Source organism: Nymphalis io, chromosome 27 (genome assembly GCF_905147045.1).
Source record: "Nymphalis io chromosome 27, ilAglIoxx1.1, whole genome shotgun sequence".
Lineage (NCBI taxonomy): Eukaryota > Metazoa > Arthropoda > Insecta > Lepidoptera > Nymphalidae > Nymphalis > Nymphalis io.
In genome coordinates this window covers 4,839,767-4,852,228 of record NC_065914.1, presented here as the reverse complement: position 1 = coordinate 4,852,228, position 12,462 = coordinate 4,839,767, and the positions used below count along the sequence as shown (strand labels likewise).

The 12,462-nt window shown below is 38.2% G+C and overlaps 1 protein-coding gene across 2 annotated transcripts in view; it reads right to left on the bottom strand.

Moving 5' to 3' along the window:
- Nucleotides 1-12,462, bottom strand: part of LOC126778863 (putative fatty acyl-CoA reductase CG5065) — a 106,965-nt gene that overhangs the window by 9,149 nt on the left and 85,354 nt on the right. For both annotated transcript variants that reach the window (XM_050502589.1, XM_050502591.1), the window contains exons 2-4: nt 8,888-9,093; nt 8,422-8,579; nt 3,757-3,847 (exon numbers count right to left, since the gene is read on the bottom strand). In XM_050502589.1, coding sequence (XP_050358546.1) covers nt 3,757-3,847; nt 8,422-8,579; nt 8,888-9,082 — 444 coding nt within the window. In that variant the 5' untranslated portion in view covers nt 9,083-9,093. The remainder of the gene's footprint in view (nt 1-3,756; nt 3,848-8,421; nt 8,580-8,887; nt 9,094-12,462) is intronic.

The window sequence follows — 12,462 nt, the reverse complement described above, 5'->3', positions numbered from 1 at the left end:
ACAATACCGATTAAAATTGGTATAGCTACGAACAATGAAAGCATTCAAGCGTTCGGTAAAGTTACAATAAATGTCACTACTAATTTAGGTTTTCAAGGGACGATTAATAATGTATTATATGCGCCGGACGTGCCATGTAATTTAATATCTGTATATCGTATTCAACAAGCCGGTATGGTTGTTATATTTAAAAATAACAGTGTTTATGTTAACGATAGTATCAAGTGTTTAGTGTCGAGTGTTATCAGTAATAATTTATTTAAATTAGTTTTTCAAGTTCATACGCGATCTCAATATAATTTAAATTTGTCTCAAACTTCTACATCTTACGAACTATGGCATAAGCGTCTAGGTCACTTAAACAAAAATAAATTTAACATTCTAAAAAAACTTAATTGATGATAGTTACCTAATTAATGATATTATGCCTAATGATACATTATGTGAGTCTTGCACACTTGGTAAACAGTCGCGGTTGCCCTTTGCAAAATCAAAAGATAAATCAGTTAGAAATAGGCCACTTTTTATAGTTCATTCCGATATTTGTGGTCCTATTACACCACCTACATTTGATGATAAAAATTATTTTATTACTTTTATTGACGATTTTACTCATTATACAGTAACGTATTTGATGCATTCTAAATCTGAAGCTTATAAATATATGAAAGACTACGTAACAAAATGTGAAAATTTATTTAATTCTAAAGTTGTTAATTTATATTACGATAATGGCCGAGAGTATCTTTCAAACGAATTCAAAGAATTTTGTGTTGACAAAGGGATAATGTATCATTTAACGGTTCCTTACACCCCACAACAAAATGGTGTATCAGAAAGAATGAATCGTACATTAACCGAAATGGCTCGAACATTGGTTACAAGTGCGAAATTAAATAAAATATTTTGGGGTGAAGCTGTTTTAACAGCTACTTATTTAATTAACATACTACCCACTAAAACTCTGATAAATAAAACACCATACGAAATGTGGCATGGTAAAAGGCCGAAAATAAATCATTTAAAAATGTTTGGATCTACTGCATACGTTCATAACAAAGCTAAATTTGATGAGAATTCTTTCAAGTCAATATTGATCGGTTACGATGCAAACGGTTATAGATTATTCAATATCGAAAATAATCAAGTTTTTATAGCTCGCGATGTTATTTTTGACGAGTTAAACTTTGAAAAATCACGCCCTACACGTTGCAGTAGTGACAACATTGAAACCCAAAATTTAGTAAGCCCGAAATTGATTCGGCAAAGCTAAAAATAGATCAACAACAAGATTCTTTGAATGACAATTCGTTGGACGGTCAATCGAATACCACTAATTTAAGACGTAGCGAAAGAATTCGAGAATTACCCCCAAAGAATTATAAGCAAATGCACGATTCTGATTTATTTTTATCTCTTTTTAATGATACGCAATCTTTACCTACATCATATAAGAATATTTTCGATAGGCACGATTCTGATAAGTGGTTGAACGCTATACAGGATGAAATTGAGTCGCTTCGAAGCAACCAAACGTGGACATTAGTCATTAGACCGAAAAATGTTAATATTATAAGTTGCAAGTGGGTATTTACAATTAAAAATAATGAATTTGGTGAACCTACACGTTATAAAGCTCGGTTGGTTGCTCGAGGTTTCACTCAAGAGTATTTACAAGACTATCACGAAACGTTCGCACCAGTGGCTCGGATAACTACTTTTAGATTTATATTAACACTGGCAAATCAGTTTGATTTACATTTACACCACATGGACGTTAAAACCGCGTTTCTAAATGGTATATTGAAAGAAAATATTTATATGGAAGTACCGGAAGGTATTTTAGCAAGTAATAACCAGGTTTGTAAATTGAATAAAACATTATATGGCCTAAAGCAGTCGTCCAGGTGTTGGTATGAACGGTTCAATCTCATTCTCAAGGAAATGGGTTTTAAGAACTCTGAATTAGATCCTTGTCTGTACATATTAGATAAAAATTGTATAGATAAAAACGTGTATATAGTTCTGTACGTTGATGATTTAATTATTACTACTAAAAATAGTAATTTATTGCAAGCGTTTAAAAACAGTTTAATGCAAAATTTCAAATGACTGACTTGAAGGACTTAAAACTATTTCTTGGTTTTAGAATTCAAAGAACAACTAATACAATTTCTTTAGATCAAACAACATATTTGCAAAATGTTCTAAATAAATTTTCTATGAAAGATTGTAATCCATCGAATTCACCTTTTCCTTCTAAAATCAATTTTGTAGCTTTAAATTCAGACACTCACTATGATGCACCTTGTAAAAATGTTATAGGATGCCTTATGTATGCAATGCTTTGCACAAGGCCAGATATTTGTGCTTGTATTAATTTATTAAGTAGATATCAATCTAAAAATAACGAAGAGTTGTGGAAATATTTAAAACATCTCTTACGATACATTAAAGGTACAATTAATTTAAAATTGGTTTATAAAAAATCTGAATATAAAGAGATAATAAGTGGGTATGCAGATTCCGACTGGGGAGGTGACGAGAACGACAGAAAAAGTACAACTGGCTATTTGTTTAAGGCCTTTAATAATTGTACAATTTCGTGGACCACACGAAAACAAAATACTGTAGCCGTCTCTTCAACGGAAGCTGAATACATGGCTCTCTTTGAGGCTGTGAGAGAAGCAGTCTGGATAAGGTCATTGTTAAATAGTATTTCTATACAAATAACAGAGCCTATTGTAATATTTGAAGACAATAATAGTTGTATATGTATTGCCAATAACCCCACAAATCACAAAAAATCTAAGCACATAGATATAAAATATAATTTTATTAGGGAACAAATTGCTAATCAAATAATAAAGCTAGAACCTATTTCCACAGGAAATCAACTAGCTGACATGGTCACAAAAGCGATACCCTCCAAGAGATTTATAGAATTAAGAAAGAATTTAAATTTGTTTTGAAAAATAATTCATGTTTTGTGTTAATCAAGTAAATGAAGGAATGAGTTTATTTAATTAAAAAAAAACTATGGTTTATGTAACTAAATAGTTAGTATTTTATTTGTAAGAATGAGTAATGAAAGAAATTATGTTATGGTATTGTAAACTTGTATTTTTGAGGGGGACTGTTGGAATATACAAAAATTCAAGCCTCCATAGATAATAGATTTCTCTTTCATTATATTATTCAATCTTTCACTCATTCATATTCGCTCACCACTCATTCAATCAACGAACTTCGAAATCTTTACTTTGATTATTTAATATTTATTATTAAAATCATAGTCAAACAGTGCAGACGTGTCTTATTATACCTACCCCATTTCCCTTCAAAAATGCTCATAGATTTCAGTTTCAAATATAATTTCTTTATATTTATAAAATTTCTCTATATAAACAGAAGATCTTGGTACCTTCATTTGATTAAAATTTCAACCACGGCGGCAAATATCAGAGAGTGGTTGTGGTGAGTGCACAGTTGAGTGCGAATACACAGGTTCTATTTCTATTCCATCACAATTTTTATTAATTACAATATATGTAACTAATTATAACGAAATCCATACATACATGATACTAAAATTATAGAAATACCACGCCGTCGTATTATAGTGTGCACCTGTGCTTGTTCGCGTGTTCACAGTTACACAGTTTAATTATTTATAACAACATAAAAATATATAAGAGGCTATTGGAATACATTATCTGATATAATATAATCTTTTATCTTTTAAATTATTTTTACCACCAATTTCTTCATCCTCTCTGCTAATTGCAAGGTCTTCAAGACTCCAACTGTATTAAGGTTCACCGCTTCTCTGATCGGCATTTTGAAACTGCAATAAAATTCATATATTAATGATACCATTAGAGCTATTTCGTAGGAATAAACTCAAAAGCCACGAGAGACGATAGCAAAATGTCAAAAAGTCATATGCGACAAGATAGTGATTATGGCACTTAAAGGATACTTATATCGACATAGCGTATCACATTAATCCCCGGGATATACGAGGATAGTTTTTGTAGCTAGGATACTAAGCTAGACTTATGCTATATTGTCCTGGCTCGCTGTCTTTTGACATGTCTGTTTACATTATGACAGATATTAATTTTAAACCAGTAGCATTGCGGTAACAAAACATCTCTCACGCTACGCCGGACACTTGGAGATAAAACACATGCCAGGATAGTAAAATCAGTAGTGAGGAGTGATACCATTACACTATCCTTGCTTGAGAAGCTAAAAAGCTTTTTCTAACTAGCTTATTAGCCTAGAAATGTATCTATAAACACAAAACCAGTGTTACTACTTACTTCAGAAACTCGTGTCGTTTATCAAAATATAACCGTCGTGCCGGTTGGTGACCGGTAGGTGGGCTCCCGGCGGCCACTTCCGGGGGGGTTCGGGGGCCCTTCCGTCCGGCGGGTCAGTGTATTTTTCCTTTTGGCAACCACTTGGGGAAACACGCCTCCACACTTTGCCCATCCCTATCGTGGCAATACATCGCTCGCTTCACGTCTCTTTTCCACTTCATTTTTCCCAAATGGCGCAACAAAAAAGAAATAACGGTCGTACAGCGGTGCACACCCCCACCATACCCTCGCTGTTTGAGGTCGAGTTCTCTAACATCCGAGGACTCCACACTAACCTCAACGCTGTCCACCACCATCTCGAGACATCACGGCCAGCAATGTTGTTTCTCACGGAGACACAAATACTCCGTCCTGCCGATACCAGCTACCTTAATTATCCCGGCTACACGCTTGAAGAATCCTTCAAAGCGAAAGCCGGAGTATGCTTGTTCGTCAGGACGGATGTTTGCTGTCACCGACTGCGCTGCTTGGAGGACCCCTCCTTCTCCATGTTGGTGGTACGTGTGGACCTGGTTCGTCAGAGCCGAGTCTACGTGTGCCTCTACAGATCCCACAATGGTGACTTGGAGACAAGCCGATTATTTGACCATCTTAGTCGGGTGGCAGATGCTGCGCAAGAGCAATTTCCTAACGCGGAATTGGTGTTTTTAGGGGATTTTAATGCTCACCACGAACCCTGGTTGAAATCCCTCAAAACTGACCATGCTGGAAGGACTGCTCATGCTTTTGCTCTCACACATGACTTGACCCAACTGGTTGATCAGCCCACCAGGATCCCAGACATTGATGGGCAAGCACCTTCTCTACTGGACCTTCTGCTGACTTCTCACCCGGTGGAATATCAGGTTGTGGTTCAGGCTCCTCTTGGCTCTTCGGATCACAGCCTTATTTCTACCAGAGTGCCACAGGCCAAGCTGCCGCCACTAGCGGTATGCAAACGTCGCGTTTGGCACTATAAGTCGGCGGATTGGGACGGTATGCGCGATTACTATGCGTCGGTCCCTTGGAAGGAACGTTGCTTCAGTGGGAATGAACCGACAGCTAGTGCCGCTGCTGTTGCTGGCGAGATCATGTTGGGAATGGAATACTACATTCCTAGCTCAGATCTCGTCAGTAGGAGTACGCGTAACCGTTGGTTCACTCGTGAATGTGCCGATGCTGTATAATTTAAGCAGGCAGCATATCGCAAGTGAATCAGCGGCTGCATTAGCGGGGCATCTAACATTGACTCACTGAAAGCAAACTATAATAAAAATTCCAAGTCCTGTAGAAAGGCATACACGAGAGCGGATGCACAGCGCATTGTACAGATTGGTCATGACCTTGTTTCGCATCTTAGGGGCTCCCGTAGCTTCTGGCGTCTGACCAAGTCTGTGCAAAACAATTTCTGCCAACCTTCGCTGCCACCGCTCAGAAATCCGGACGGATCGCTAGCTCACAGTCCGCAAGAGCAAGCTGATCTCCTGGCTAAACTCTTTGCCGACAATTCCGTCATCGATGATTGTAGTACACTGCCACCTACAATACCTGCATGTGGCCATACGATGCCTGACATTAAAATCAGGCAACGTGATGTGCGTGCAGAGCTGCAATCACTTGATGTACGGAAAGCTAGCGGTCCCGATGGAATACCAGCCATAGTGCTGAAGAAGTGCGCAGCGGAGCTGTCTCCTGTGTTAACGCGCCTGTTCCAACTTTCTCTCTCTTCGGGAAGTGTGCCGGAGGCTTGGAGAAGAGCTAATGTGCAAGCGGTTCCCAAAAAAGGGGATCGGTCTGACCCGGCAAATTATTGGCCAATAGCTATCACCTCAGTACTTTGTAAGGTGATGGAACGGATTTTAAACAACCAACTGATCCATTACCTAGAAGATCACTGTCTAATTAATGATCGTCAGTACGGGTTTCGACCAAAACGGTCCACAGGTGATCTTCTAGCGTACGTAACACACCTCTGGGGTGAAGCTATCGACAAGCATGGAGAATCGTTGGCTGTCAGCCTCGATATCTCCAAGGCTTTCGACAGGGTCTGGCACAGAAGTCTTCTCTCCAAGCTACCGGCATATGGTCTGCCTGCTCAGCTATGCACCTGGATTGCCAGCTTCCTACACAAGCGTAGCCTTCGTGTTTTAGTAGATGGTTGCGCTTCACAATTCTATGTAGTGAATGCTGGGGTCCCCCAGGGATCTGTGCTATCTCCCACACTCTTTCTTTTGCATATCAATGATATGCTCTCCCTTGGGAACATACATTGCTATGCAGATGATAGTACAGTGCATGGTGGATACCACGGACGCGCAGTGGCTGGGCGGGCGGAAACTGAGGAGAAGCGGGAGAATCTTGTCATTGAACTCGATAGGACGTTAGAGCTCATCGCCAAATGGGGCTCTGATAATCTTGTTGAGTTTAATGCCAAGAAAACACAGGTATGCGCTCTCACGGCGAAAAAGTCAACATTTTCCCCTCTTCCCTCCCTCTGTGGTACTCCGCTGGTGATGCAAAGCAAAATCGCCATGCTGGGGATTGACGTTCGCTGCGACCTTAGTCCAAGGGATTACATCGAGGCTGTTATAAAAACAGCTTCACGGAAACTCGGAGTTCTGAACAAGGTTTTTCAAGGCGGCGCTTTTTCACGCCTCAACAACTGTGCCTGCTGTACAAAACACAGGTACGGTCTTGCGTGGAATATTGCTCGCACCTTTGGGATGGCTCCGCTAAGTACCTACTTGAGGCCTTGGACCGGTTGCAGCGACGTGCCGTACGCATTATTGGCGACGTAAAGGTCACAAACACCCTTGAACCTTTACAATTGCGTCGTGAGATAGCAGCACTGAGCGCTTTCTATCGACTGTATCACGGCGAGTGCTCTGAGGAATTATTCTCTCTAAACCCTGCTTCCCCCTTCCTTCTTAAGTCCACGCGAGCTGGTTCTCGATGTCACCGCCTAACTGTGACATCAATTCCATCGCGTACAAAGAAATTTGGCAACTCCTTTCTTTGTCGCACTTCCAAAAAATGGAATTCCTTACCAGCTCACGTGTTCCCCTCCTCTTACAACCCGGGTTCCTTCAAACGAGGCGTGAAGAGGCATCTTGCGGGCCGGCAAGGCGAAGACGGCTAGTGCAGAACGTTTTTCCCGTCTGTACTGGCCGTCGTCGCGTTTGGACTCTACTACCACTTACCATCAGGTGGAGTAGAGTCATTTGCCCTCCCGGCGAATATAAAAAAAAAAAAAAAAAAAAAAAAAAAAAAAAAAAAAAAAAAAAAAAAAAAAAAAAAAAAAACTAATGAGATACGATGTCTGACATAATTGGATACAGATATTTCCTTGAGAATACCTTCGCTGATTAATGGATTCCCTTACATCCTCGATTAATGGATGTAGGAAAAAAAAAAGAGATGTTCAGCTCATTCCAGAACTGTTTAGTTCGTAATATAGATATTAGTTTCTTATTTTAAATTATTTCTTATATAAAAATTATTTATTATTTGTATTTATGTATAAATATGTACATATTATGACTTTGCAGTATATATTACTGTAGAAATTATAAGTATTATTATATGTATTTGGTATATTTGTATTGTTATTTAGTTATTAGTATGCATGTGCATATATAAATATTAACCCAGTTTGCACCTTAAGCAATGTACCGCATCAAATTTGGCCTATTAACGTCAAAAGAAATGAATTTCATATTCAAGTAATACACTTGATTGAAAGTGTTCACCACGGTCCATTGACATTATTTTAAGAAATATTAACATTCAAATATTAACACATTCAATCCGGGCAATCACCCTTCAAATCGGAACAAACTAAGTATTCCTGCTTAGTGGTAGAATTTCTGATGGGTGGGATTTACCCACACAGATTTGCACAAAGCCCTACCACTAAGTAAATAATAGTTGTGTGTTATATGGAGAAAGGTACTTCGTTCCAATGGGTTGTCCCTCAGCACCGCTCGGTTCTTTTTCTTTCTAATGAAGAAAGAACACCAATTTTAGTTGATAATAAATAATGGAAAATAGTTACCTGACACAAGCAGCGTTATTGAAAACAATTTGACATTCCTGTTCCAATTCCTCCAAATCCTCAGCAGATATTCCCAAACCTTCCTCCAATATATCACCAGGGATCACCCTCAATTTGTTAAACACCTTTGGATTTTGTTTTTGGAGGTTCTCAAATAACTGAAAAAAATCAATACGATCATTTTAAAAATAGTTGCTATTTAGTAAGGACTCAGTTTATTTATTTTTTATTATTTTGAAGTAAAAGTATGTAAGTAACAGCCTATAAATGTCCCACTGCTGGGCTAAGGCCTCCTCTCCCTTTTAATAAGAATATTTTGAAGTTTACTTCACCACGCTTTTGAGAAGAGGAGACCTTTGCCCAGCAAATAGTAGATGGTTGTGATTACTTTTTTTAATTGACTAAACATCTATATTATGTTTAAAGCAAATACATTAGATTGAATTGAAATAAATGGTGGTCATACCCGACACGAGATAAATGTCTCCAGTCTACTCTCGGCGCTTTGTCCTTTCTTCTTCCTAACCAAAATATAAATTGTCTTCAGGTCTTGACAGGATCTAAGGAGTTTCTCCACCAGAACCTTTCCCATGAAGCCAGTGGCTCCAGTGATGAAGATCGATTTCCCAGCATAGTACTCCGCGACGCCAATAGATGGCATTATGAATTTATCTGCAATATATTGATCAACGTGTTACATAGAAATTTGTCCTTAAGCTAAATAATTCTTACATAATTAATATTAATATATATAGTATATGTTCATATAAATATAAGACCCGGAGGTCCTGGGTTCAATTCCCAGGCCGAGCCAATAATAAGTTATTGGGCTTTTCTGTCGAAAATTCTCAGCAACCCGGAGTCTGGAAGTGTGTTCCATCCCGTGCCGGAAAGCACGTAAAGCCGTTGATCCTGCGCCTGAACTCTTTCCGGTCATGTCAGATTGCCATGGCATCGGGTTATATGAGTTAGGGAATAGATGTGCACCTGTGTATGGCCACACACTTGTGCACTATAATATCTCCTGCGCAATTGGCTAATCACTCTTGAGATTGGCCGCCGTGGTCGAAATTGGTCAGGAACTTTTATATAAAAAAGAAGCGTGTAATCATATAAGTATATGAATTTAAAAAACAGCCGGTGGAACGCCCGTTGACTCAACTAATAGCTGATTTTTAGTCCACATTTATATAATAATGTCGAGAATAATAGTTCTCACGTAGATTTAAATGAAGGTCCTTTGACACAATGAGCCAATCAATCATATCTATCCTATTTCAACCACAAGAGCAGTGAAGACAAATAAACCACTTTGACATGGGATTGACGCGATATCTTTGGTCGAGATCTTGATTAATCTATGATATTTACTATGGGCTCGCAAAAAAATGGCGTTTTCAATGTACGTGAAGTTATAATCGGAACTTTGATAGTTAAATTAAAGTGGTTATAACTAGTTAAGAGAAATAGTGTTATATTATAAATAAAGGTAAATTAATCAAAAACTATTTTGTGAACAGCCGAGATGGCCCAGTGGTTAGAACGGGTGAATCTTAACCGATGATCGTGGGTTCAAACCCGGGCAAGCACCACTGAATTTTCATGTGCTTAATTTGCGTTTATTATTCATCTCGTGCTTGACGGTGAAGGAAAACATCGTGAAGAAACCTGCCTGTGTCAAATTTCACTGAAATTCTGCCACATGTGTATTCCACCAACACGCATTGGAGCACGTGGTAGAATAAACTCCAAACCTTCTCCTCAAAAAAAAGGAGAGGAGGTCTTAGCTCAGTAGTGGGAGACTCACAGGCTGTTACTGTAGTGTATAATACAGAACTATTAGCAAATCGCATGGAATATGTTAATTTAAGTTTGTTTATCTTTACTCCTTCTTCGACTGGAATAGGGTTTATTCGTGCGAAGCCAAGGTCACTTTTACAATGTAAATAATAACATTATATGCATTTCACTATAGCTTGCACGTGGTGACTAGATATGAACATAAAGTGACCGGTTGTAACCAGTTTGAAGCAGTTTCGTTCTTTATAACATATTCAAATATAACGCAAAGTCATTGGTTCTTGTACAAAAATTACGAGTATATATGTTAATTGGTACAATATTTAATTATTTTAATCTAATCAACGACAAACTAATTATTTGTTTACTAAAAAATACTTGCTTGTAACAATAAATACTACTTACATTTGCTAATTTGAGTAATGTTTAAATATTGCCATCAAATTAAATATTCTACCGCAAAACAGCAATACTTGGTAATGTTGTGTTCCGGTTTGAAGGGTGAGTGAGCCAGTGTAACTACATGCACAAGGGACATAACATATTAGTTCCCAAGGTTGATGGCACATTGCCGATGTAAGCGATGGTTAACATTTCTTACAGTGCCAATGTCTATGGGCGTTGGTGACCACTTACTATCAGGTGGCCCTTATGCTCGTCCGCCTACCTACTACTTGTTGTGTTTTGAACTATTTGTTTAATAATAAGTTTAGCCGCTGGAAGGTCTCCGCTCACATTTCTTTGTATTAACTAATAACTACCCTTCTTCTTCGGCTTCGCACGGATAGAATAAGGGATGACATACTCGTAAAACTCTGTAGCGTGCCATTGGTCCATTAGTGGACGACGAAGGGTTGATAATGATGTCACGGTAGCATACGCAAGCGATCCCGTAGCTCCCGTGCTCCTCGTTAAGACGGTAAGGGTACTGCTGGTTTTTAAGTGGGTATTCCGAAGTTCGGGGTCCACTCGGCGCCTTGGACACTGGTGAGCCCCACATACCAACCACTATTCACACACTCTGTCCATTGGTTTGTATATATATTACGATACACGTTTTAAATACCTAGACCATTATTTTACCCGTGCGAAGCCGGGGAGGGTAGATAGTAATCATTATAAGTTTAATCGCATTATAAGAGATTGCAATTAGATGAAGACATCTGCAATTTTATTATATAGTCGTACAGTTATTATTTTTATTTTCGTATGAAGTACATAAAGTAGGTCTAATTAAAATTAATAATATCCGTTAAAAATAAAAATTGTCGGAAAAAAACATAATAAAATGTTTACCTTATTTTTTTTTTTCGTATCCTGGCACTGACCGTGATTAATTCAAGTTTTTTTTTTTTAATAATGTCCTCCATACCAATTTCGGCCACGGTGGCCAATCTGCACTCTCTCTTCCTTCACTCTCATAATCCGATGGGATACCGACACGACCGGAAACAGGCGCAGGACCAACGGCTTTACGTGCTTTCCGAGGCACGGGAGTGTACACACTTCCAACTTCCAGACTCCAGGATGCTACTGAGAATTTTCTGACAGAAAAACCCAATAACTTTTTATTGGTCCGACCTGGGAATTTAACCCAGGACCTCCGGGTCTGCGGTCTTACATCAAGCCACTGGCCCAACGAGTTAATCAATTTTTTTTTAAATACCAGTGTACACCAAAATGTGTAGCAATAAACCAATTCGATACTCTTGCGTCACCAATTGAATACCATTAGAACAATTCCAAAAAACCTAAACGTAAGTTAACACCTATTAAAATTTTCTACTCAAACATACATTATTTCTCATGCATTTACTAACAAAATCCAGAAGAAAAAAAGATACGACACATATATCCTAACTTTTATATCAATCGGTCAGTGTCCACATCGATAAAACAAAATTAAAAGAATATCTGAAATTAACTGACATAATAAAAAAAATATAGACGTAAAATATTGTCCCGTGTCATTGTCCACATAGCAGCTATTTTAACAGAGTCAGTAAATATCGCGTTCAGTACCATTGGATTATAGAGTGAGAGAAATAGAGAGTGCAACTATGCTTGTCTTTAATTTTGCATTGATCTTTACAAGGCAGTCTAGTCTCCTCCGAAATCTGCCACCGTGAGCGCAATCGGTCGTATATATTCAACTGGTTATCGCCAGCGGTTTTGCCCACGTATAAATTATTATCCTATGATTATTTTGTACCTCTTAAAAAGTGTATACCAAATTTCACA